Source organism: Toxorhynchites rutilus, chromosome 2 (assembly GCF_029784135.1).
Source record: "Toxorhynchites rutilus septentrionalis strain SRP chromosome 2, ASM2978413v1, whole genome shotgun sequence".
Taxonomy (NCBI): domain Eukaryota; kingdom Metazoa; phylum Arthropoda; class Insecta; order Diptera; family Culicidae; genus Toxorhynchites; species Toxorhynchites rutilus.
Window position 1 is genome coordinate 178,352,785 of NC_073745.1, and position 24,577 is coordinate 178,377,361.

At 39.5% G+C, this 24,577-nt stretch overlaps 1 protein-coding gene across 4 annotated transcripts in view; it reads right to left on the bottom strand.

The window, feature by feature from the left end:
* Nucleotides 1–24,577, bottom strand: part of LOC129771060 (unconventional myosin-XV) — a 124,680-nt gene that overhangs the window by 55,477 nt on the left and 44,626 nt on the right. For all 4 annotated transcript variants that reach the window (XM_055774346.1, XM_055774347.1, XM_055774348.1 and 1 more), the window contains one exon: nt 23,565–24,574. In XM_055774346.1, coding sequence (XP_055630321.1) covers nt 23,565–24,574 — 1,010 coding nt within the window. The remainder of the gene's footprint in view (nt 1–23,564; nt 24,575–24,577) is intronic.

The window sequence follows — 24,577 nt, forward strand, 5'->3', positions numbered from 1 at the left end:
TTTAAATAATTGAATTCAATTATTCTCATTGAATTTTTCAAAATTTAGAACTGATTCTAGGCATGCTGATTTGAAAGAGGGCATTGCAATTTAAAATTGTTGTGGGTGGCGACACCATGAATAAAATTAAATAAATCATTCGTTTGGCATTTGACGTGACGGTGCTGGTGGAAGCATTGACTGCATGTGTGAATTGGTGGAGACGTTGACGGAACGTAGACGTTCTTCTCCGTAACGTGCTATGTGAATCGCACAATAAGCAGCACAGCAGTCTGGTAGAGGAACAGTGTGAGCAGATGGAGCAGCTTTATCGTTCTATTTAACCCTCTGCGGTCGGAATTAGTTTTCCTTAGGAGAATTAGGAATTCCCCTCTTATCATTCCACGCTAATAATCTTTCGTTTACTCCGAGTACCCTTATCTATTATCCATAAAAACTTCGTATTAATTCGTAAACAAGTTCACTAGACATTAAAATTCTTTTAGAAAAGTTTAAACTATTACATATAATTGTACAAAGTATTTAGTATGATTCCTGCTGTGGTGGCTGGGAGCAGACATACGACCGCAAAGGGTGAACATTTCACACAACAGTTCTAAGACACGAGTCAAAATAAACAGGAACAAAAAAGGAGGCATCTTGATGTACGCCAGGAGATCGAAAGATTGAAGTAGTCCGATAGTCCTTTACGGACAGGAAGCATGGACGATGCTCGAAGACGTCTCGCAAACACTTGTTTTTTTTTAGGTGCTCAGAACAATTGGCATACAATTTCATGTCGACAATATTTCAAATTTCCTCGTTGTTCGGAGAGTTGCATATTTCCCGGAGCACAAAAGATATGAATGTTGCATAATTGCAGGAAGTTAAATAAAAGCAAAGCTTGATCCATTTTATCAGAGTCTAGTTTAATCTTTACATAAAGTCAAAGTGGTTCGTTCAACATAAAAAAATTAGCTATCTGCCCAGGTCGGAATCAAATGTTTTCACTTAAGTTCCTTATATGCAAGTAGTGACATCGGAAGAACTTTCGACAAGTTTATAGAATTTTGAACAAACATAGACGGAAAATTAATGCTGACAAGTTTCTGGAGCTGAATATTGTCCCACATGACTGGAGGCAAGTGAGAGTGATAACCATACGAAAACCCAACAAGCCGACTTGCGATCACAACTCGTATAGGCCGATTGCAATGTTATCCTGTATTCGTAAATTGTTAGAGAAAATGATTCTACTTCGTTTGGACAAGTGGGTCGAAACGAACAATTTGCTGTCAAATATGCAGTTTGGCTTCCGACGAGGTAAAGGGACAAATGATTGTCTCGCGCTGCTATCTTCTGAAATCCAAATCGCATTTGCTCGCAAAGAACAAATGGCTTCCGTTTTTCTCGATATCAAAGGGGCATTTGATTCAGTTTCCATGGAAATTCTCTCAGAGAAGCTTCATAATCGTGGACTTTCACCAATTCTCAACAATTTCCTGTACAATTTACTGTCAGAAAAGCACATGTTTTTCAATCATGGCAGCTTGAATTCTTCTCGATACAGTTTTATGGGCCTACCACAAGGCTCCTGCCTAAGCCCCCTCTTGTACAGTTTTTACGTCAATGATATAGATGATTGTCTAACTAGAGACTGCACGCTGAGACAACTTGCAGACGATGGAGTTATTTCCATCATGGGTACTAATCCCGTCGTTCTGCAAAAGTCGTTGCAAGATACCCTGAACAATCTGTTCACGTGGGCCCTCAGCTGGGTATCGAATTCTCTACGGAGAAAACTGAAATGGTCGTTTTTTCTAGGAAGCACGAACCCGCCCAATTCCAGCTTCACCTATCCGGCAAAACGATCAAGCACTCGATGTTTTTCAAATACCTTGGAGTATATTTTGACTCTAAATGTACCTGGGGAATACACATTGCGGATCAAAGATCCTTGTTCCGTGTATGTCGCTGAACTGGGTGCGATATACTACGCACTGGGGATCATTGAAACATTGCCCATCGACCACTATTTTATTTTTTCAGACAGTCTCAGCTCAATAGAGGCAATCCGCTCAATGAAGGTTGATAAACGCTAATCTTATTTCCTAACTAGAATAAGACAACTATTGAGTGTTTTGGTCGAAAAATTATTCAAGATTACCTTAGCATGGGTTCCCTCTCATTGTTCGATTCCGAGGAATGAGAAAGCGGACTCGCTAGCTAAGGTGGGCGCTCTAGAAGGCACACTTTTTGAAAGGCAAATTGCTTATAATGAATTTTTCCACATTCCTCGTCAGTACACGCTCGTAAGTTGGCAGCGCATGTGGAGTGGAGATGAGTTCGGTCGTTGGTTACACACGATTATCCCTAAGGTCTCGACGAGTGCATGGTTCAAGGGATTGAATGTAGGTCGTGATTTCATTCGCGTGATATCTCGGCTTATGTCCAATCACTACAACCTAAACGCGCATCTCTATCGCATTGGGCTCGCAGCAACAATCTTTGTGATTGTGGCGATGGCTACCACGACATCGAGCATGTTGTCTGGTCGTGTATCCGGTTCCATACTGCTCGCTCTCAGCTCTCTAGAGCACTGAGAGCACAAGGCAGACAATCGGAGATCCCCGTCCGGGATATCTTAGGTAGCCGTGATCCTGATCTTCTGCTTCATCTATACCTGTTCCTCAGGAACGCCGATGTCAACGTTTAATGATGTTTCCTTCGTTGTGTCCCCGTTTTATATCCCTCCTATCCGATCGATAAACTTTTACTTAGTCGCGGCAATACTTACACACACTCTTTACAGATACACGGGCCAAAGGTTGTGCAGTCCACTGATCATTCAACAAGAGCAAAAGTATTGAACTCCCGGCCCCGTGAGGCTAACGCCATATGAGCCTTGATAAAAATATATATTTTGGAAAAAAAAATCAGTTGGAATTGGTGCTTTCAACCCATCTGGCGTTAAGCTGATAGGAACATGGGCTGATATAAATTGATGTTAATTTACACTACTCCTTGGTTCAGTGCAGCAGTTCCTGTCGTTACATTTCACTACTTTCAAAAGGCCCTGGGATGTCCTACGCTTCATCGATTTTGGATTTTGTGAACTCAATATATTCTGCTTTGAGGAAATACCCGTCGATCGCTAGATTATTCCACACATCAGCTAACGATTCCCCTGCATACTTAACATGTTTCATTTTCAGTTGAGATCCCTCATGATCATGAGGAAGTATTGAATCTACTAACTCCCGGCGAAGAAAAGCCATCCGACGTTCAACGATTGAAAGCACTGTGTCCTGGAGCATTCATAGTAGCGCGTATAGGATCAAGATTCAATTGATTAAAATGATAAATCGAAAATATCTATGACCTTTTAAAAACGGGTCTGGTCCTCCATCCACATTATTTATGATTACTGGCTTGATTATTCCTTGAAGCTGAATAATATCGAATTTGGGCAGCTTGCTTACAGCTTGAAACGAACAGTTCCTTCCTGAACGAACTGAAACGTTGGGCGACTGTATTAAACAGCTCCAGCATGACCAAGGTGCCCTAGTATACTGCGACAGAATAAGCTTTTGTTTAGCAGCCATGACAAAATCAAGATCTGTGTTTTTGGTCTGAAAAAATCTTTTTATCTTAGCTTTCTCTCAAAAAAAACTGTATTGAAATCTGTATTAGATTTATAAGTCCAATTTCGAAATATAATTTTAGCTTTAGTATCATTGATTGGCATAGAAATTATTGATTAGACGATTGTTGTTGATGGTATCCACGTAATGGCACACCCGAAGTTAATTTTTAGCACATGTTCTGGCATCCCGATTTATAACATTAAATGAGCTAAAAGATAACATAAAATGTTCTACTCCCCAATACATGTATATCATTTGTATAATATATATGCTAGAGCCAATATGAGGGAGCGAAACAGAAGACACATTTAAATGACAGCATATTAAAGCTTTTCGTATAGTTTGCCAAATACATGGCCCAGACAGAGAAAGATATATTCTCGTTCATGTTCTTCTTTATCGTCTTAGAAAACACCTTCCAACATCATTTTATGATGAGGTGTAATATTATCACGCTCCTATATAATAGCGCTGGCAGCTATATGGATAGCGTGGTCGGTTAAAGTAACTTAGCATTCCAGTCGGCCTTGGTTCGATCCCCATTGACGTCGTATGGACTTTTTTTTTGCACAATCCCAAATGAAAAGAGAAAAGAAAACAGAAAGAGATGTCTGCTCGCATACATAGAAACCATTTTTAAGCTTTTAAAATAGCTCATTATTTGCTCATTATCATTTGACTCTCATGCACAGGAAATGGCATCTTTTCTGCCAGAGATGACATGTTTTCTGCTAACGCTAGTTTGGGTGCAGGAAACATGTACACTGTAGTAAGAATACATTGCTTTATTGAGGTGCAATGGAAATTCATTCAATTACCAGGGGATGCTTGTTGGGCAACGTAAATACCCTCATTATAATATATTAGGCTGTCAAAAAAGTCCTGCGGAATTTTTTTTGAATTTTCATTTGTTCATAAAATTAATTACAATCATCTGTTTTAAGTCAAATATGCGCCGTTTTGACGTAGGACTACGTCTAACCGGAAGATATAGGGGGTGAAATGGAAATCTAGGCACTGCACAAGTAGGAAAAAATGCAAGATTTGGAACGCTTATAACTCGAGCATTTCTCAATAGATCGCAAAGGTTTTTGCATCAATTGATAGGAAATATATCTACGCATCTATCATAACGAATAACATTTCATTTTTCTTGAGATAAATAATTGAATAATTGTGAAATATTAAGCATTGTCCAAAAGCACTATGTGCCCATTTTTGATTGGTCCATTTTGTGCTTCTCAAATCGTACCGACCAAAACGGGCAACCAGAGCAGCAGCGAAATACAATGAAGCACGATTGGAAAGGAAAAAGAAAAAATATGAACGAAACATTGGTCGCAGTCTCACACATGCGTAATTCTCGAGCCAGCCAGTCAGCTTAAAAATCCCCGCTCCGCTGCCGTAACGATCAACGCATTCTTTGTGTGGACACCGACTGGACAACATCGTTGCTGGCGCTGGAGTAGAGTAGAGTAGAGTTTCCAAATGGCCTTTCTCAAGGCTAGAGACGAATGAACTGAAAAAGTTTAAAGTCTCTATAATACAATACCTTCCTTCCTTCCTTCCGTAACGATCATTCTCATTCAAACCGTACACCACATCAGTTCGCATCACAACACATAAACAAACCAACCCAAGCAGCCATGTCTGGACATGGCAAAGGAGGAAAAGTGAAGGGAAAGGCAAAATCCCGCTCGAACCGTGTTGGTCTGGAGTTCCCCGCAAGGGTAGCTAGGCCGAGCGCGTTAGTACCAGTGCACCAGTCCACCTAGTCGGCGTTATATAGTTTCGGCCACCGAAGTGATCGAGTTAGCTGGCAAAGCTGCTCGCGACGATAAGAAAACCCGCATTCGGAACAGAACACATTCGGTTCGGTGGACATCAAGACAACAGGCAGTTGCAGCGAGTGGCGAGTGGCAAACTCAATTGCAAAACGGCAGCTGGTAGCAGAAGAAAAAAGTTTGTTCTTTATACAATCTACTTTGGTGGCAAATCCAGAGCAAGGCGGCATCGAGGGCGTTAGAAATGGTTTTTTTTTTCAAAACCACGAGTACAAAGTTTTCTAAATTGGAACCATTCCATAAAACACGGCGCTTATCAGGGCCATTAAACCTTTCAAAAAAGAGTTTACGAAATACAGTTCAATGCTTTCTAAAATAATACCCAAAATAATAATAAAACACAAATTGATTTTTTCATAATTTGTTTGCCAGGATCTGATGAGTATGTGAATTTGGCAGTTGTTCTGAGCTTATTGATAGTTGGGGACTTTCTTGATTATTCAATTTTCACCAATTCTTAAATTGTTTCCAGATTGAAAGTACAGTAATTTACAATTAGTTCGACATTTAGCTAGATGGACGGACATGTAATGCGACATATTTAGTTGGACATTTTTGTAAACATAGAGATCCATATTATGACCCCACATTGAAAGTCGACACTGTACCACTGTCATCGCAAATGTTCAATTACAGGTTAAAATCGCCTCCAATGCGACACTGAGTGGTGCTTCAGTACGTCGCATTAAATAAAATTTACTGTACAACATGTCACAAGCTGGATGGGAAGAAATTTTTCAACTATGAAAGCTATGACGAGTGGCAAACGCAATCGTTAAACAGGAAGGTTTAGCCGAACAAGATGGGGATATCGAGTGATAACAAAACAATAAACTCTTTAGATTAAAGATAATTTTGTGATCCTGAAAAGGACCCTTTTCAGCCTGCATGTGAATCCAACGAGCGAACAAATCGTAATGAGTGTATTTTTTTGCCATCGCTGCCTTTTAACGCTCATTCGTTCGTCTCGTTGGACTCGCCCCTTTGGCTGAGTCTGCCGATTTGTCTCTATCCTGTGAGCGTGTACCGCTAAAGTACAAGTACGCGGATCCGCTGAAAAATATATCATTCTCTTTCAAACCGTAAATCAGTGTGGTTGTATGGCATCGTTTCACATCACATCGCATCAACGGATTGGTGCCAGAGCACCAGTATATCTAACAGCGGTTATAGCGTTTCGGCCGCCGGAGTGCTCGAGTTGGCTTGCAAAGCTGCTCACGACAATAAGAAAACCCACCTACAGAACAGAGCACATTCGGTTCGGTGGCAACAACTAGTTTCAGCAAGTGGCAAACGCAATCGCAAAACGGCAGCAGGTAGAAGAAAGAAAAAGTTTGTTTATACAGACTGCATTGGTGGCAAAACCAGCCACCGTAAAACACAGCGCTTTTCAGGGCCATTAAACCTTTCAAAGAAGAATTATTAAAAGTTTTTCACAATGCCAATGCATTCTAAAGTGACATAATATGTCACATAATATAAACTGTTTTTTTGTTTATGCTTGTTCTTGAACTTATTGGTGGTTGGGGTCTTTTAAATTGATCATTCAGTTTTCACAAACCCATGTATGGTTCCCGAATTAAAAGTGGCTTCAAATTACAACACATTGTATGCAGGATGGTATTAACGAATTTTCTCGGTAGCAAGAACTGCTTTCTTTGGTTGATAACTGATGTTGAAAATTGACTGACGTTACATCTGCATTACATAGAGAAATAACTAAGAAGCAACACGATGAGCTATGTATTTCCTGCTGCTCTGTTCTTATTTTAAAGGACTTTAATCCGAAGGTCATCCGTCCCTGTATTTACTGTTGATTTTTCAGAACGCTTATAGTTCGTTTATTTCTCGACAGATCGTAGAGTTCGTCTCCAAAACATCAGTTCTTTTTCATTTTTATTTACTTTGTTTGCGGAGACTACAAATCTTACAATTCATTCGTCTCCGAAAGATAGGTAGGTAGAAGTAGGAGAAGAAAATAAAACAATATATTTAAAATATATATTTAGCAAAAGCTGTCCCCTTTGTATAGTCCTACGTCACTCCGGTTATGTCCCCGACATTACCCACCCGTCTTTTTGTTCGATGACTTGTTCCCAACGAGATGCCAACTTCATAATACCCCTGTTATAGAAGCTCGCTTCATTATTGGCAAAAAACTCGGATAGCCAATTTTCACAGGCCTCTTTTGTGGCTAACTTCTAACTACCTAGGTCGTTCGCCATGGACAAAAACAGGTGGTAGTCACTTGGTGCAAGGTCCGGACGATACGGCGGAGGCAAAAGAACCTCCCATCCGAGCTCCCGGAGCTTCTGGCGCGTCACCAAAGATGTGTGTGGCCTGGCGTTGTCCTTATGGAAGACAATGCGGCCTCTGTTTATCAAAGATGGCCTCTTCTTCATGAGTGCTATCTTCAAGCGGTCCAGTTGTTGGCAGTACATGTCCGAATTGAGCGTTTGGCCATAGGGAAGCAGCTCATAATAGATTATTCCTTGACAATCCCACCAAACACACAGCAGAACCTTCCTGGCCGTTAATGAGGGCTTGGCCACCGTCTGAGCCGCTTCAGCGGGCTTCGACCACGACCGTTTGCGCTTCACGTTGTCGTAAGTGACCCACTTTTCATCGCCAGTCACCATCCGCTTCAGAAACGGGTCGATTTTGTTGCGATTCAGCAGCGATTCACATGCGTCGATACGGTCAAAGATGTTTTTTTGCGTCAACGTGTGTGGCACCCATACATCGAGCTTCCCCAGCTCTTGGCCGATGCTACGGCTGCTACTATGCCGGTCTTTCTCGGCTAATTCAGCAATTTTGTCGCAATTTTCGACGACAGGCCTTCCGGAGCGTGGCGCATCTTCGACGACCTCTACACCAGAACGAAAACGTTGAAACCATCGTTGTGCGGTGGAAATGGAAACAGTATCGGGTCCATAAACTGCACAAATTTTATTGGCAGCTTGAGATGCATTTTTGCCTTTGTCATAGTAGTACTGTAAAATATGTCGGATTTTTTCTTTATTTTGCTCCATATTTGCGACACTATAACTCACGAACGACTTAACTAAACAAAGCACTGTCAAGGACTATATTATAGCGCTATAATATAAAATACCTTTCCAACAAGCTATAGTATGACTCGATACAATGAATACAACTAGAACTACGCGCTTACAGCGACACCTCGCGGAAATACCGCAGGACTTTTTTGACAGACTAATATTTCAGGTACACACTTTTTGGTGGAAAAAATACAGTGCAAACCAAAGCATGGCTTGACAAACGTTATCCGGACTCTGCTCCAGCTATTGCAATTGTGGAATATTGCCGAAATTACCGAATTACCGAAACTGAGGCCTATTTTGAGGAAAAACCGAAAGAGTACTATAAAAATGGTATTCTCAAAGTTGCAAGATCACTATAATCGCTGTATCGCCCTCGAAGGCAATTATGTTGAATAATAAAATTGAATTTTGCAAAAAAATAGTTTTACTGTGTTACCGTATAAACTATTCAGCCGAACTGTTATAGCCAATGCTTAGGATATAGACAGGACAGGATTTTTTCATTCTAAACAAATTAATCGGGTATGTTATTACTTGAATTTCGATTTTTATTCAACTTTAGTCGTCCAACCAGTTGATGGTTCAGCAGATGGTTCTAAAAGCTATCGTTTTGTTCTTGCCCAGTTCATTAACTTCTGTTTCTACATCTTCGACGCCTATGTGGGGAGGCGATCTGGCGTAGTGGTGACATCCATATCTCCCACGCTAAAGGTCACGATTTCAATTCTCAATCCTGACATTCTTCCAAAATCGAAGTAAAAATGACGAACCAGCCAGAATGTGTTGAAAGTCACTATAATAGAGAAAGGAAATGAAACGCCTACGTAGATATCTTCAGATGCTTTTCTGAATCTCCAAAATTTGGTCCTGGAACATCAGGTTTGATGTATTATTCTTGGCATATATTACTCAAGAAAGTAAGATAAAGTGTTCAGGTGTCCGAATTAAACTGAGTGAATTCAGGTGTTTCAGTTCGTTTTGTTCAGTTCAACAATCAATAGCAAAACGTTGTTCAAAAAACAGTAAAATAGGATTCAGTCGTAGTTGAATCTCTTTAGATTATGTTTAACGACAAATTCCAGTGAGAGCGGGCGAATTCAGCATTTTCAATGGTTCGAACTTCAATATTCTCTTAACTGATTTAATCCCTTCTTTTCACTTTGAGCTGTGCATTTTTTCAATTCATTTGAAAAATAAACTTTCAAGGGAAATGAATTTTCACTACAGTATAAATGCACTTTTGGAATTTATCTTCTCTGTGCTTTAGTAAACAAAAAATAAACGATGTTATTTAACGAATAACATAGGTGAGATGGGGAAAACGTTATTTTAAAAAATCTGTAAATTCTGTAAATCATGAGTATGCCGATGGCCAGTGTCGCGACCGCCGATATTATCCATTGTGATCAATGGATAGGCTTCAAATATGAAGTCTCAGTCTAGAAGTTTCTTTGCTAGCTACAGCGGGGAAAACTCGTTAAAACCCTTTCTGCAGCTAGTCAATACGTGGGTGCCAATCACGTAATGCGGCGTTGATTCCACACTGCGACACTCTCCCGGCTCAATGGATGCGCGTCCTCACGCTATCAGCGGAGAGAGAGTGCCGACAATGTTCAGCTCGCGATTTTACTGCTGCTGCTACCGAAGTAGACCGATGCGAGGCAGAGCTCGATTGTTGGTTGTCCGGATGAACTTCGATGTCCGTTGCTACTGCTGCTCCTGTTGCTGCTGCTATTGAAGCAGGCCGATGCGACACCTAGCTTGATTATCGGCTGCTCAGGTTAGCTCCGTTGTTCGCTGCTGCCACTGCTGCTGGTTTTCCTTCCAGATGTTGCTCGTATCACGTCCGTTGTCAGAATGCCGGCTGCGCGGAATGGCTCGCGCTTTTATAGCCTGGCTCATATTTTCCTTTCATCTGATTGGTCTATAGTTTTCATGGCATGTTTCTCATGCTTTTTTATTATTATTATTATTACTATTATTTCATTTGGTATTATGTCAGCCCTGTACTCTACAATCCATATCACCCCTACTCTTCCATAAATGAATTATTATTATATTTTAATTTAGTGGAAATTCCTCTGTTGGTTGAAGGAAATGCAACTGCAATATGTTAACGATTAAAGAACATTTCGAGGTTTCGAGCATAAGCCGTATTATCTCATATATCTCGTTTTAAGACATTTCCAAATGCTCGTAAGAGCAAATTGTCGCACCTTGTCATGAATAACTATTTCATTAAGAAAAAAAAATACAATCCATATCGTTCAATTTAAAAACTGCTATAGCTTATTTCGTTTCTTCATCTTGTCTTTCTATAGCTAGACTGAGGGCTAAGGAAAATAGATTTTAAAGTTTTGATACCTTCATTCTCCCAGGTTCCATGACCTCTGAGATAGCGCTTTGGAGACATGGGCGAATGTCCTTGGCTTAAGCATGGCGTAAAATTGTACCAAAACAGTTTTTAGTAAAAATAAAAGCATCCACATCTAATTTGGTCTGGTCTTTGGAAACTCGAATTCTTGGATCCATTAAAAATTCGGTTTTCGAGTGAAGTATTATTATTGAGCGCTATGTGAGAAATGATTTTTAACAGAGTTTACCAATCCAAGAAAAGCTTTCCCTTCTACTACAAAACCTGGTTGTCTGACGTGCTGTTTCCGAAAAGCGCATTTCCTACATCAACTTCGACATCATGAGTTCGCAAGCTTTTAACACATTCTCTTAGTTTGCATCATGCTCTCTTTTTCTGCCGCACATTGTTATGTCGTCCGAATAGTTCAAATTCTTGAAAAATTGAGAATTTCTTCAAAATTGAATCTGATTTACTTCCCATTTATCTGAATTGTAGTCTTCGTGTGCAATTTATTTTCAGATTTCTCACACTCGACATCTGTCACCTTTCTGTTCACCGGAGGCCGTCGTTAATCTTGCGTATAGTGTGATGGACAAAATACTCATATGTCAATAAACGTGGCACTCTCGGCCGTTCGCAAAACAAGCCGACGCTCGGTGATAAATGTTTCCGCATCTCCAGCAATTTGAAGTATAATCGCAAAGCTGATTCCTCCTGAAGAATTGTTTTCGTACTCTTTCGATGCCGTGGTTCGATCTCGTAAATTCTTTGCTACCTAATAATAATGAAATCCATTTGGTACTGCTGCTGCTAATGCCTCTCATCGACCATAAATCCTCCGAAACATTTCCTCGTTGCTTTTTCCGATTACCCTGTCTCATAATATATCTATAAGATCCATCGTCGTTTCTTGTTTCACCCAATTGGAGTGGGTTGAAACTCTCATTCTTCTGTAACAAGAACTTTTTTAAACAACTCTGACTACACCCTTCATTTCTTCATCCAGCCAATATTTGCCAATATTTGAATCACTGAATACTTAATTGCCGTATTTGATCCTCAAATTGCTCTAAACTTCTCCACAATATAAAATGAGCACTCCATAATCCCATAAAAAATGGAGATTAAATCTGATTAAATTCTCCCATTTACCTGATTCTGATCTTCGTGATGCATCATTCTTTGTGTCCAACCTAATTAGAAATAAAATCGCGACGTTGGTTCTCTCTGGAGAATGCTATTCCTGCTGTTTCCGAAAAGCGCATTTTCCTCTATCAACTTCAATTCAGTTCCGAAAATCCTCTGCGTTTTCGGAGGAATTCTATCTGATCTTTGTGAAATGCATTCAATGCTGCTGTTGCTGCCAATGCAACTCATTTAAACTCCTCGTTGCTTTTTTGTTTTTCGGTCTCATACTAAACTAAAACTACTAGAATTAAACTAAATTCATTACATCTTCCAGTGTTTCTTGTTTCACTCAGTTTCGGTTGCCTAAACCCCTTACCTACTTCCATAAGTGTAAACATTACTGTCTCCATTTCCATTTAATTCGGTCCAAATTTGTCAAGTTTTCAAAACTAAATACCTAATTGCAGTATTTAATCCCCAATTTGTTCCAAATATCTCCACAATATGAAATTGGTACTTTACCTGATTTTAATCTTCGTGATTGTCAAATCATTTTTCGTATCCAACTCAGTTCATATTCCATTCTACCATTCCATATTCCAATATATGCTACATTTCTGTTCACTGGAGGCTCCTAGTCAGGATGTCGTTTCAAGAGCCGTAGTTAATCTTACAAAGAGTTTGATTGTCAAACCCGCGAAATATGTCCTGAACAAGTCAACGTACGGTGATGAACGTTTCCACACCTCCAGAAATTGTAAAAAAAATCACGACGCTGATTAATACTAATACTCTGAATACACTTCATTCTCTTTCAATATTATGATTCGGTTCCGGAAATCTTCGACGTCTTCCATTGAAAGCTATCTGATCATTGTGGAATCTATTTGATACTGCTGCTGTCAATGCCTCTCATTGATCATTATTATTCGAAAATCTTCCTAGTTGCTTTTCTCAATTTCTTGATCTCGTACTAAATTTATTTGATCTCTCATTATATCTTATATCACTCAGTTTCAGTAGGCTAAAACCCTTATTCTTTTACAACTGGTACCTTTTGAAACAAATCAGACTACAGCCTTCATTTCCTTATCTAGTTCATAGTTGCAATGTTTCGACGCAGAAGCCAACGCTGATGCAACGTGCTACTGCTTTAAGAGGTGCCTTGACTAATCATCAGCAGTCTTCCTCGCTGTGACAGAGTTGTACATTGAATCGACAATTCATCGAGTCGAGCTAATGCATTTGGAATGGAGCGATTTTCCATCGGATCATTCTAGATTATGAAGCTTTGGTCCTGACTTAATTTTAAATATCCCGAGCTTCGTCAGCGGTGATGATTAGCTGTAACTCGAATGCTTGTCAAAGTCGACCTCGCCATCCAACTTTAAACATTCCTGTGTATGCTGAGGGAGCCTACCGTTCATCATTATTGTTGTTGAAAACAAGAAATCATCGCACGTTGTACTGGTCAAGGCCTGATCGAAGAGAATGCCTCGTTGTACTCTGAGATTTGCTACTTATTTGTCCTTCAAAGTTCTTTCAGAGCCCATTGATTAGATTTGTTTAATCTCAGAATTAGCATTCCATCTATTTCCATCGAAACCTAAAACATTCACAGAAATTCGTCAATCTCCACCGATTCTTTTATTCTTCTTCTTGAAACTTTGCCCATTTCCATCGAATTCCAACATCAGATAAATTAACTTTATTTGCGGGAGCTCCGTCTCCGTCCGTCTAAATTTGCGCGACTGCGCGATTTGTTGAAGCCTGACGGAAGTTATAATTGAAGTAAATGCCTCTTAATACTGTGAGACTTACAACTTTTTGAATTCCTTTGAAAATTCTATTAGTGTCAATTGATTATTTTTGTTTATTCTGAATATTAGCACTTCGTCTATTTCCACCGAAGTCTAAAATATCCATAGTAACTCGTCTATCTCTACCGAATTTCTATTATTCTTACCTGAAAACTCCGCCTATTTCCATCGGAGCATAACATCAATCAAATAACTCACTTTGCGGGAGCTATCAGTCCGTCCAATTTTGCGCCATTGTCGCGACCGCCGATATTATCCATTGTGATCAATGGATAGGCTTCAAATATGAAGTCTCAGTCTAGAAGTTTCTTTGCTAGCTACAGCGGGGAAAACTCATTAAAACCCTTTCTGCAGCTAGTCAATACGTGGGTGCCAATCACGTAATGCGGCGTTGAAAATTTTGAACAATTTCAAAGAGCTCAAATATTTAATTGATTTGGCCAACAATTTCGAAAACAGAGTAAAAGAAGCAGTGCGATCGGAAATGAGTAATTTAATGAAAAATAATATCAGCTCGAACGCGGATGCAGAGGAATCTCCTCAGCGATATAATTTGAAGTCAAATTCGAAAAAACGTCGACGTGAGGATAAAACAAATCAACATGAAACAACAAAAAATGTAACACCACTGAGTTTTGCTGCAGCTTTAAAAGACTCCGGAAAGACGACGAACGAAAATAGGGATGGAACAAAGACGAACATTGGTAATAAAAATTTGAACAGGGATAAAATCCTAATCATTAAGCCAAAAACAACACAAGAATCTGATATAACCAGAAAATATTTAAAAGAACATGTTAATCCGAAAGGAATGAACATAAGTGGACTGAGAAATGGGAAAAACGGTTCTATTGTTATTTCTGCTTCAGATAAAAATTCCATAGAATTACTGATGTAGAAAAAAAACTGGGTAAAGACTATGAGGTTCAAATACCTGAAGCATTAAAACCGACGATCAAAATAATCGGGTATAGCGAAAGTATGGACGAGAATGAACTGAAAAGTGGTTTAATGAGGCACAACCCTGTATTGCAAAATAATAAATATTTTAAAGCAAGAAAAGTTTATTGCAATAACAATACCAAGTACAATAAATATAGCGCTGTCATAGAGGTAGATGGCGAAACATATATAAAATTAATAGAACTTGAATCAGTTTTTTGTGGATTCGAGAAATGTCGAGTTATTGACGGTTTGACAATTCTCAGATGCTTTAAATGTTGTGAATATGGTCATAAGATTGTAGATTGCAAAGCGAAACTCAGCGTATGTCTAAAATGCGGAAATAGTCATGAGTTCAAACACTGTACATCTGATGAAAAAAAAGGTTCAAATTGTACAAAAATAAAAACCGAGCGAAGAGTTGACGTTGATACAAAGCATTTTGAATGGAGTGTTAACTGTCCTATATTTCTCCGCAAATACGATAGGAAAAAGGAATTAGTAGACTATTTTTTCTAGCCATCCAAGAAACCAGTGTATAATACTCATGATTTACTCTATCAGAATGTTGCTTACGTACACATTTCGATGAAGTTGAGTTGCTATTTTTTAACAAAAAACCGAAAATACTAGTTATGGTTGAAACACACTTAACGGAAATATCTGATCTAAATGGCTTGTCCTGATCTGCGCATACTGGAGGAGTACTTAAAGCATTGATAACTGGTGAATTAGAGAATTTGAAAAATAAATTTGTCCAAAATGAAATTAGTTCAATTCAACATGATCCAAAGAAGCTGTGGAAGAAAATTAAAAGTTTATGCAATCCGGGTAGCAGTAATGACATAGACATTGTTTTTGATAATGGTACGGTCAATGACACCGAAACAGCAGAAAAACTAAATAAATATTTTACGCCAAGTGTACAAGAAACCCACAGAAGCCTAGCCTGTCTTCCCAGTTGAGATGTTTCAGAGCCATTGACATGGAAGCACTGAGGAAGTTGGTGATGGATTTAAGAAACTGTGCAGGAGTTAAAGATGTCAGCAAAAAAGTGTTGATAGATGCTTTTGATATTATCAAGGAGCATCTTCTTTACATAGTAAATGAATCAATGTTCCGGGGCGAATGTCCGCATAGGTGGAAAAATTCTATCGTCATACCTATTGCTAAAATCCCAAATTCGTCTAAGCCAGAAGGCCGTAGACCAGTTAACATGTTATCAATGTACGAGAAAATTCGAAACAATTGATCGTCGAAAATTAATAGATTTGCTTTCCAGTTATTTTGTAGTAGGATCTGCATTAAATTGGTTTGAGAGTTACCTTAGGTATAGAGACTGCAAATCTTCGGCGGAACCAGTTGATTTGGGTATCCCTCAAGGAAGTGTTCTGGGGCCATTATTGTTCTTGCTGTACATAAATGATATTAAACAGGTGTTAAACTATAGCGACGTGAACTTGTTTGCTGATGATATATATATATATATATATATATATATATATATATATATATATATATATATATATATATATATATATATATATATAAAATTAGTTACAATCATCTGTTTTAAGTCAAATATGCGCCGTTTTGTTCAATGACTTGTTCCCAACGAGATGCCAACTTCATAATACCCCTGTTATAGAAGCTCGCTTCCTTATTGGCAAAAAACTCGGATAGCCAATTTTCACAGGCCTATTTTCTGGCTAACTTCTGACTACCTAGCTCGTTCGCCATGGACAAAAACAGGTGGTAGTTGTAGTGTCAAATAAAATATATATCATAGCACACATATACACATATACCGATCACATATAGACTACCTTGTTTATCATCTTGTTTATGTATTCATATTGGTCATAATAAAGAACCGTTAGTTGTATTCATACCGACAAAGAGTGTAGACGCATTCCGAAATAAATCCGAAAACGGAACATTACATTGGCGACGATTGGAAAAATCGGGTTGTGCTGTGATCAAATATAACGAAGGTAAGTAAATCGGAATTGAATTCACGGGAATTGGATTAATTGGGATAATGTTTCATTTCCTTCGTGGTTGAAAGATGGCCATTAATGTGATGTGTGATTATGATATGTGAGAAAAAAGATGGCGTGGCAACGTTTTTTTTCGTTTTCTTAGAAAACAACAATCGTTGGTATTAACGTCTATAATAAATTATACTGGAAAAGTGTGAAAAGTGAGGTGCCTGGGAACATAATTAGTGATTATACTATTGGTAGAAATCGATCCTTAAAAAGACGGGTGGGTAATGTCGGGGACATAACCGGAGTGACGTAGGACTATACAAAGGGGACAGCTTTTGTTAAATATATATTTTAAATATATTATTTTATTTTCTTCTACGTGAATACCTACCTATCTACCTGAAAAATTGATTAGTTTACTGTTTACTCTTTATGAATATGTTGATGGTTCTGAAAGAACCTTTGGTGTTGTGTTTTTGTTATCACTCGATATTCCCATCTTGTTAGGTTAAACCTTAAGATATTTTTTTGGGGTCCGCGTGTTTTATACTCTAGCGGTACACACTCACCGGATAGAGACAAATCGGCAGACTCAGCCAGAGGGGCGAGTCCAACGAGACGAACGAATGAGCGTTAAAAGGGAGCGATGGCAAAAAAATACATTCATTACGATTTGTTCGCTCGTTGGATTCACATGCAGGCTAAAAAGGGTCCTTTTCAGGATCACAAAATGATCTTCAATCTAAAGAGTTTATTGTTTAGTTATCACTCGATATCCCCATCTTGTTCGGCTAAACCTTTCTGTTTAGCGATTGCATTTGCCACTCAGCTTTCACAGTTGGAAATTTTCTTCCCATCCAGCTTGTGACATATTTTACAGTAAATTGTAAATTACATTCAATGGCACGTCGCATTACCACCACTCAGTATCGGATTGGAGGTAATTTTAACCTGTAATTGAACATTTGCGATGATAGTGGTACAGTGTCGACTTTCAATGTGGGGTCATAATTTGGACCCCGAACCCTATGTTTACAAAAATGTCCAACTACATATGTCGCATTACAGGTCCGTCCAATTAGCTAAATGTCGAGATAAGTGTAAATTACTGTACTTTCAATCTAGAAGCAATTTAAGAATTGGTGAAAATCAATAAGCTCAGAACAACTGCCAAATTCATATACTCATCATATCCTGGCAAACAAATTATGAAAAAATCAATTTGTGTTTTATTATTATCTTGGATATTGTTTTAGAAAGCATTGAACTGTATTTCCTAAACTCTTTTTTGGAAGGTTTAATGGCCCTGAAAAGGGCCTTGTTTTATGGAATGGTTCCAATTTAGAAAACTTTGTACTCGTGGTTTTGAAAAAAACCATTTCGAACGCCCTCGATGCCGCCTTGTTCTGGATTTGCCACCAAAGCAGTTTGTGTGAAGAACAAACTTTTTTCTTCTGCTACCTGATGCCGTTTTGCGTTTGCCACTCGCCACTCGCTGCAACTGCCTGTTGTTGTCTTGATGTGTTCTGTTCTGAATGCGGTTTTTCTTATCGTCGCGAGCAGCTTCATCAGCCAACTCGATCACTTCGGCGGCCGAAACTATATAACGCCGGCTAGGTGGACTGGTGCACTGGTATTAACGCGCTCGGCCTAGCTACCCTTGCGGGGAACTACAAATCAACACGAGCGGGAACTCCAGATCAAGGTTCGAGCGGGATTTTGCCTTTCCCTTCACTTTTCCTCCTTTACCATGTCCAGACATGGCTGCTTGGGTTGGATTGTTGATGTGTTGTGATGCGAACCGATGTGGTGTACGGTTTGAATGAGAATGATCGTTACGGAAGGAAGGAAGGTATTGTATTATAGAGACTTTAAACTTTTGCAGTTCATTCGTCTCTAGCCTTGAGAAAGGCCCTTTGAAAACTGTACTCTACTTTACTCCAGCGCCACCTCCGCCCTCTTACCTTGAGAAAGGCACTCGATCCCTCGCCGTCCAGCCCGTCCAGCAACGATGTTGTCCAGTCGGTGTCCACACAAAGAATGATCGTTACGGCAGCGGAGCGGGGATTTTTAAGCTGACTGGCTGGCTCGAGAATTACGCATGTGTGAGACTGCGACCAATGTTTCGTTCATTTTTTTTTCCTTTCCAATCGTGCTTCATTCTATTTCGCTGCTGCTCTGATTGCCCGTTTTGGTCGGTACGATTTGAGGAGCACAAAATGGACCAATCAAAAATGGGCACATAGTGCATTTTGACAATGCTTGATATTTCACAATTATTCAATTATTTATCTCAAGAAAAATGAAATGTTATTCGTTATGATAGATGCGTAGATATATTTCCTATCAATTGATGCAAAAACCTTTGCGATCTATTGAGAAATGCTCGAGTTATAAGCGTTCCAAATCTTGCATTTTTTCCTACTTGTTCAGTGCCTATATTTCCATTTCACCCCCTATATCTTCCGGTTAGACGTAGTCCTACGTCAAAAAAAACTGAAGTGTTCAATTAAAATTCAATTAAATTAAAATGGCGGCGGGTAATCAGAAATGTACATGGCTAGTGAGATGAGTGAAGAAGTATTGGTGTGATCTAGAATAATTTCGGAGACCCCGTTATACAATACACTCACATCATTTTTGAGCGAGAACGAGAGAGTGAGATGTGTTGTGGGGGCATGATAGGAAATAACGGTGAAAAATAATAAATGTGTGTTCAGAAACCAAGCCAAGCCAAGCCGAGTACCTTTTGCCCTCGAAGACAAAATTGGGGAGAAACTACGTTATTTGTTGGAACAGGACATCATAGAACGAGTTGATCGACCTTCGGTTTGGGTTTCACCGATTGTTCCGGTAGTTAAGGATTCGGGAGAAGTTCGATTGTGTGTCGACATGAGGCGCGCCAACAATGCCGTTCTGAGAGAAATTCATCCACTTCCCATCATAGAAGAACTGTTCAGCGGAATAGATGGGGCGACTCGGTTTTCCAAATTGGATATTCAAGAAGCTTACCATCAAGTTGAAATTGCCGAAATATCCAGAGAGATAACAACATTCGTAACGAAACAAGGACTTTTCAGGTAAAATGGTTGTCATTTGTGTCTGATAAATGTTCGGTAATAGTTCAATAAAAACAATATTCATCTATATAATGTATTATTATTTTTATTATTTCCCTATTCACAATTCAACTAGATATAAACGTTTGATGTTCGGGATAAGCTGCGCTCCAGAGATCTTCCAGAAGGTTATGGAGTCTATCGTTGCTGGTCTCGATGGAGTGATAGTATATTTAGACGACATAATGGTTGTTGGACGCTCTCAAGAAGAACATGACCGGAGACTGAAAAATTTACTCGAACGGTTCGAACAGTATAACATTCTCCTTAATCAAAAGAAATGTATCTTTAACGTAACACGATTGGAGTTCCTGGGGCATGAATTGTCCGAAAATGGTATTCGTCCTACTGAAAGTAAAATCGAAGCTATCAGAAGTTTCAGAGAACCTAGAAATGTTCCAGAACTCCGTAGTTTTCTTGGTCTGATTACATATATTGGTCGATTCATACCACATCTGGCCGACAAAAGATCTTAAGAGATCTTTTACGAACAGGAAATATTTTCAAGTGGACATATGAACAACAAGAAGCGTTTAATAGAATTAAATTGGTTGTTTGTCAAACTGATTTTCTCGGCTACTTCAGTCCCAAAGACTTGTGTATAGTAGAAACCGACGCAAGCCCTACGGGAATCGGAGCGGTCCTTTTACAGCAAAATAGCTCACTTGAAACAAGAATCATCACATTTGCTAGCAAAGCCCTTACCGATGTAGAGAAAAAGTACTTTCAAACTGAAAAAGAAGCTCTGGCGCTAGTTTGGGCCGTCGACAAGTTCCATTTGTACCTTCTTGGTAAACGTTTCAGGCTAGTAACGGATTGTAAACCATTGCAGTTTTTATTCAAGGAGCGCACTAAACCAAACGCAAGAATAGAGAGATGGGTATTGAGACTCCAAGCTTACAGTTTTGACATTGTATACGAGCCAGGGGTTAAAAACTTAGCAGACGCAATCTCGAGACTATCCATCGCTAAACCAATCGATTTTGATGTTGCTGGTGATGCTTGCATATACCAAGTGGCACGAATGAGTGTGCCAGAAGCAATCACTCTAGGAAAGGTTGAAGCAGAAACGCTGAGGGATAATACGTTACAACAAGTAATTACTAGTTTGAACACTGGAATATGGAATGACACAACTAAAACATTCAAAACATTTGAAACGGAACTTTGTCAAGTAGGAAATTTGTTATTGCGAGGTGATAGACTTGTACTACCAGAGTTGTTACGTCATCAGACGCTTGAAATAGCTCATGAATCGCACCCTGGAATGGTAGTGATGAAGAGGAGACTACGACAAAAAGTTTGGTGGCCACGGATGGATTCTGAAATTGAATCTTTTGTAAGAAAATGTGAAGCTTGCACTCTCGTGTCAGCTCCTGATCATCCAGAGCCGCTGAAGCGTACTGAGATGCCCCTACATCCTTGGACCCACATTGCAGCAGACTTTCTCGGACCATTGCCAAGCGGTCACAATTTGCTCGTTCTCATAGACTATCACAGTCGGTTCACCGAAATCATAATCATGAAACAGATTACGGCCACGTTGACTGTAAGAGCATTACATGAAACGTTTTGTCGTTTCGGGATGCCGGAATCATTAAAAACGGATAATGGCCCTCAATTCATCAGCGCAGAGCTACAACAATTCAGTTCGGAATAGAACATAGAAGGACAACTCCCTACTGGCCCCAGGCAAATGGGGAAGTTGAGCGCATCAATCGATCAATAGGCAAAAGGCTTAAGATAAGCCAAGAAACAGAAGGATCAGACTGGGAATGGGACTTGAAAATGTTCGTTCTGATGCATAACTCTACTCCACATTCAACTACTGGGGTTGCACCATCGGCCTTAATGTTCGGGCGGATATTGCGAGACAAACTTCCAGGATTGATGATAAAAAAGGAGATACGATTGAGGAGATCAGCGATCGTGATCGCATAAATAAACAAAAAGGAGCAGAGTATGCAAATGAGAAAAGAAATGCTCAATCTAGTGATTTATCAGTTGGTGACACTGTTCTCGCAAAACGGCCTCAAAAAGAAAACAAGCTGTCAACTCCATTCAGTCCAGAAGAGTTGACGATACTTGAGAAAAAGGGTTCGCATGTAGTATTGAAATCAAAAGACTCTGATCGATCAATACACAGGAATACTTCCCATCTTAAAAAGCTTTTCACGAACGGTCTGGAAGGCGCCACCTCATCACAACATAATCAAGAGGAGCCTGAAGCGAGATCTGAAACTCAAGTAATCATCAACGAGGATCAAACGGCGAAAGAACCAGCGGAACGACTTCATCGCATCACTAAGCCACCAGCCTATCTAGATGACTACGAGGTTAGTCAAATAATTGACGTTAAACAAATGGAGGAATGTAGTGTCGAATAAAATATATATCATAGGACACATATACACATATACCGATCACAAATAGACTACCTTGTTTATCATCTTGTTTATGTATTCATATTGGTCATAATAAAGAACCGTTAGTTGTATTCATACCGACAAAGAGTGTAGACGCATTCCGAAGTAAATCCGAAAACGGAACATTACAGTAGTCACTTGGTGCAAGGTCCGGACTATACGGCGGATGCAAAAGCACCTCATCCGAGCTCCCGGAGCTTCTGGCGCGTCACCAAAGAAGTGTGTGGCCTGGCGTTGTTTGTTTGTTTCTTTGTTTTTAAGAGGCTTTAAACTTTGCAGTTCATTCGCCTCTAGTTACCTGGCGTTGTCCTGATGGAAGACAATGCGGCCTCTGTTTATCAAAGATGGCCTCTTCTTCATGAGTGCTATCTTCAAGCGGTCCAGTTGTTGGCAGTACAGGTCCGAATTGAGCGTTTGGCCATAGGGAAGCAGCTCATAATAGATTATTCCTTGACAATCCCACCAAACACACAGCAGAACCTTCCTGGCCGTTAATGAGGGCTTGGCCACCGTCTGAGCCGCTTCAGCGGGCTTCGACCACGACCGTTTGCGCTTCACGTTGTCGTAAGTGACCCACTTTTCATCGCCAGTCACCATCCGCTTCAGAAACGGGTCGATTTTGTTGCGTTTCAGCAGCGAATCACATGCGTCGATACGGTCAAAGATGTTTATTTGCGTCAACGTGTGTGGCACCCATACATGGAGCTATATATGTAATATACATATATATACTTACATATATATATATATATATATATATATATATATATATGTATATGTATATATAATATACATATAGAATATATATGCATTCAATACGCGATAAGGGGCAATGTGTATTTGGGGGAAACGAATCGTGTGACGTACAACATTGGATTGTTTTCTCTGGGTTTATGTTAAGTCCTGATCAAATCACTCTGAAAAACAGAGCTTTGCAATGAATGCAATGGAGGTGTAAATCAGGAAGACTCGAAAATGAGAGAACTAAACCAGGAACCGTGTGTTTTGATGATATTTTATGAAGAAAATCTGATTTCAAATAGCGATATAGAATCAATTTATAGTTTAAACCTGAAGTAAAAAACTTCAAGGAAGTTATGATACCAATAAAATGGAAATAAACTTACCTTTAACAATCAAATAAAAAAAAAACCAATATTTAAAAAAAAAAGGTTGCAATTGATATTTCGGTATTGGTTCTAGTCAGATTAGGACGTAATTTATAGTAGATAGCGAATCATACATACCTGTCGATATTCCACCAGAAAGGATTGTATCATATTCTGTATAATTGTTGCTTTTGCCGCATGAAGAATTACACGGTTCCCGTTCCTTATCGTAAGTTGAAAAGCTAGAGGCCGAGGAAGTGTCGTAACGCTTTGTAGATCATTGAATGGTGTTGATTTATGAACAGATATAACATCTTGTTCCTTTCTCGCCAGAAATACTCCCGAATGTGATACGGCTAGTAATGTACCACTAGCAATAGAAGGTGATGCATTCAGAATAAACAATCGTGAGAAATACAGTGGCCAGCTGCGAGCCATATCTAACAGATGCCTTTTGACTATAGATCTATTTTGACCGAATATATTGTCACTCATTACGCCGTGACCATTTAACAAGTTTATTGCTGCGCGCCTTTCTTGGGGTGATATTCGAAGGCATGGAGTTATACCGAAGACATCAGAAGTTATTTGTAGAAAAAGTAAATCCAGCGCAGCTGGCGTGTTAACTGTTTCATTAGGGCGGAACACCTCTTTGCGTACACGGAGTTTCCACGATGTCTTATTATAAGTGAGACAAACAGATGCCGGAGTTTTCAACGATGATACCGGTGTTGGAAGGATTGGTGTAGGTGGATCATTAACCATTACACTGACTTCGCCCAAGTGCTCATTGTTATGTGACGCCACCGTTGTTGTTGATGATTTCCGTTCCTTCTCTTGCACACTTTTTTGTGCCATGTGAGTCTTAAATGTGGCAACAGTCTGACGACTATTTTTCATTGGTTTGGGTTTTTCCTTTGGATGTGCTGGTTGATACACTTTGTTACTTTCTTTTTCGCGTTGAATTTGAGACATCTCATAGTTTCGCTCTCGTTTTTCTCGTTCCTTGTTCTCGCGATCGTCGTTGGTAGATGGGGGACCCTCCACTTCTGAACGATCCCAGACAGATTCCGAAAAATTATCACGATCTCTCGATCTTGAGCGTGATCGTGATCTTTCACGTTGTATCGCTGCTTCTTTTTTCAAATCTA